This window comes from Bison bison, unplaced genomic scaffold (assembly GCF_000754665.1).
Source record: "Bison bison bison isolate TAMUID 2011002044 unplaced genomic scaffold, Bison_UMD1.0 scf7180017864180, whole genome shotgun sequence".
NCBI classification, from domain to species: domain Eukaryota; kingdom Metazoa; phylum Chordata; class Mammalia; order Artiodactyla; family Bovidae; genus Bison; species Bison bison.
This window is the reverse complement of record NW_011494752.1, coordinates 1,819,204-1,819,448: the sequence shown is the minus strand read 5'-3', so window position 1 is coordinate 1,819,448 and position 245 is coordinate 1,819,204. Positions and strand designations below refer to the sequence as shown.

The window sequence follows — 245 nt, the reverse complement described above, 5'->3', positions numbered from 1 at the left end:
GGCAGCAGATGGACTCACAGCAGGTGGGCTGACAGCAGGGTTTGCTGCAACAGCTGGGCTGGCAGCAGGTGGTCACACAAGTAGGTTTGCAGCAGGTGGTCCTGCAGCAGGTGGTTTGACAGCAAGTTGGGGGGCAGCAGGGCTTGCAGCAGCTGGACTCACAGCAAGTGGTCCTGCAGCAGGTGGGCTGACAGCACGGGGAGCAGCACGAGTGGGTCATTGTGTCTGTGATGGAGGGTGGACTC

At 61.2% G+C, this 245-nt stretch overlaps 1 protein-coding gene across 1 annotated transcript in view; it reads right to left on the bottom strand.

Annotated features, from left to right (window-relative positions):
* Positions 1-220, bottom strand: part of LOC104990805 (keratin-associated protein 9-7-like) — a 6,535-nt gene extending 6,315 nt beyond the window's left edge. The window contains exons 1-2 of the mRNA XM_010843123.1: positions 159-220; positions 19-101 (exon numbers count right to left, since the gene is read on the bottom strand). Coding sequence (XP_010841425.1) covers positions 19-101; positions 159-220 — 145 coding nt within the window. The remainder of the gene's footprint in view (positions 1-18; positions 102-158) is intronic.
* Between the last annotated feature and the right edge of the window lie 25 nt (positions 221-245).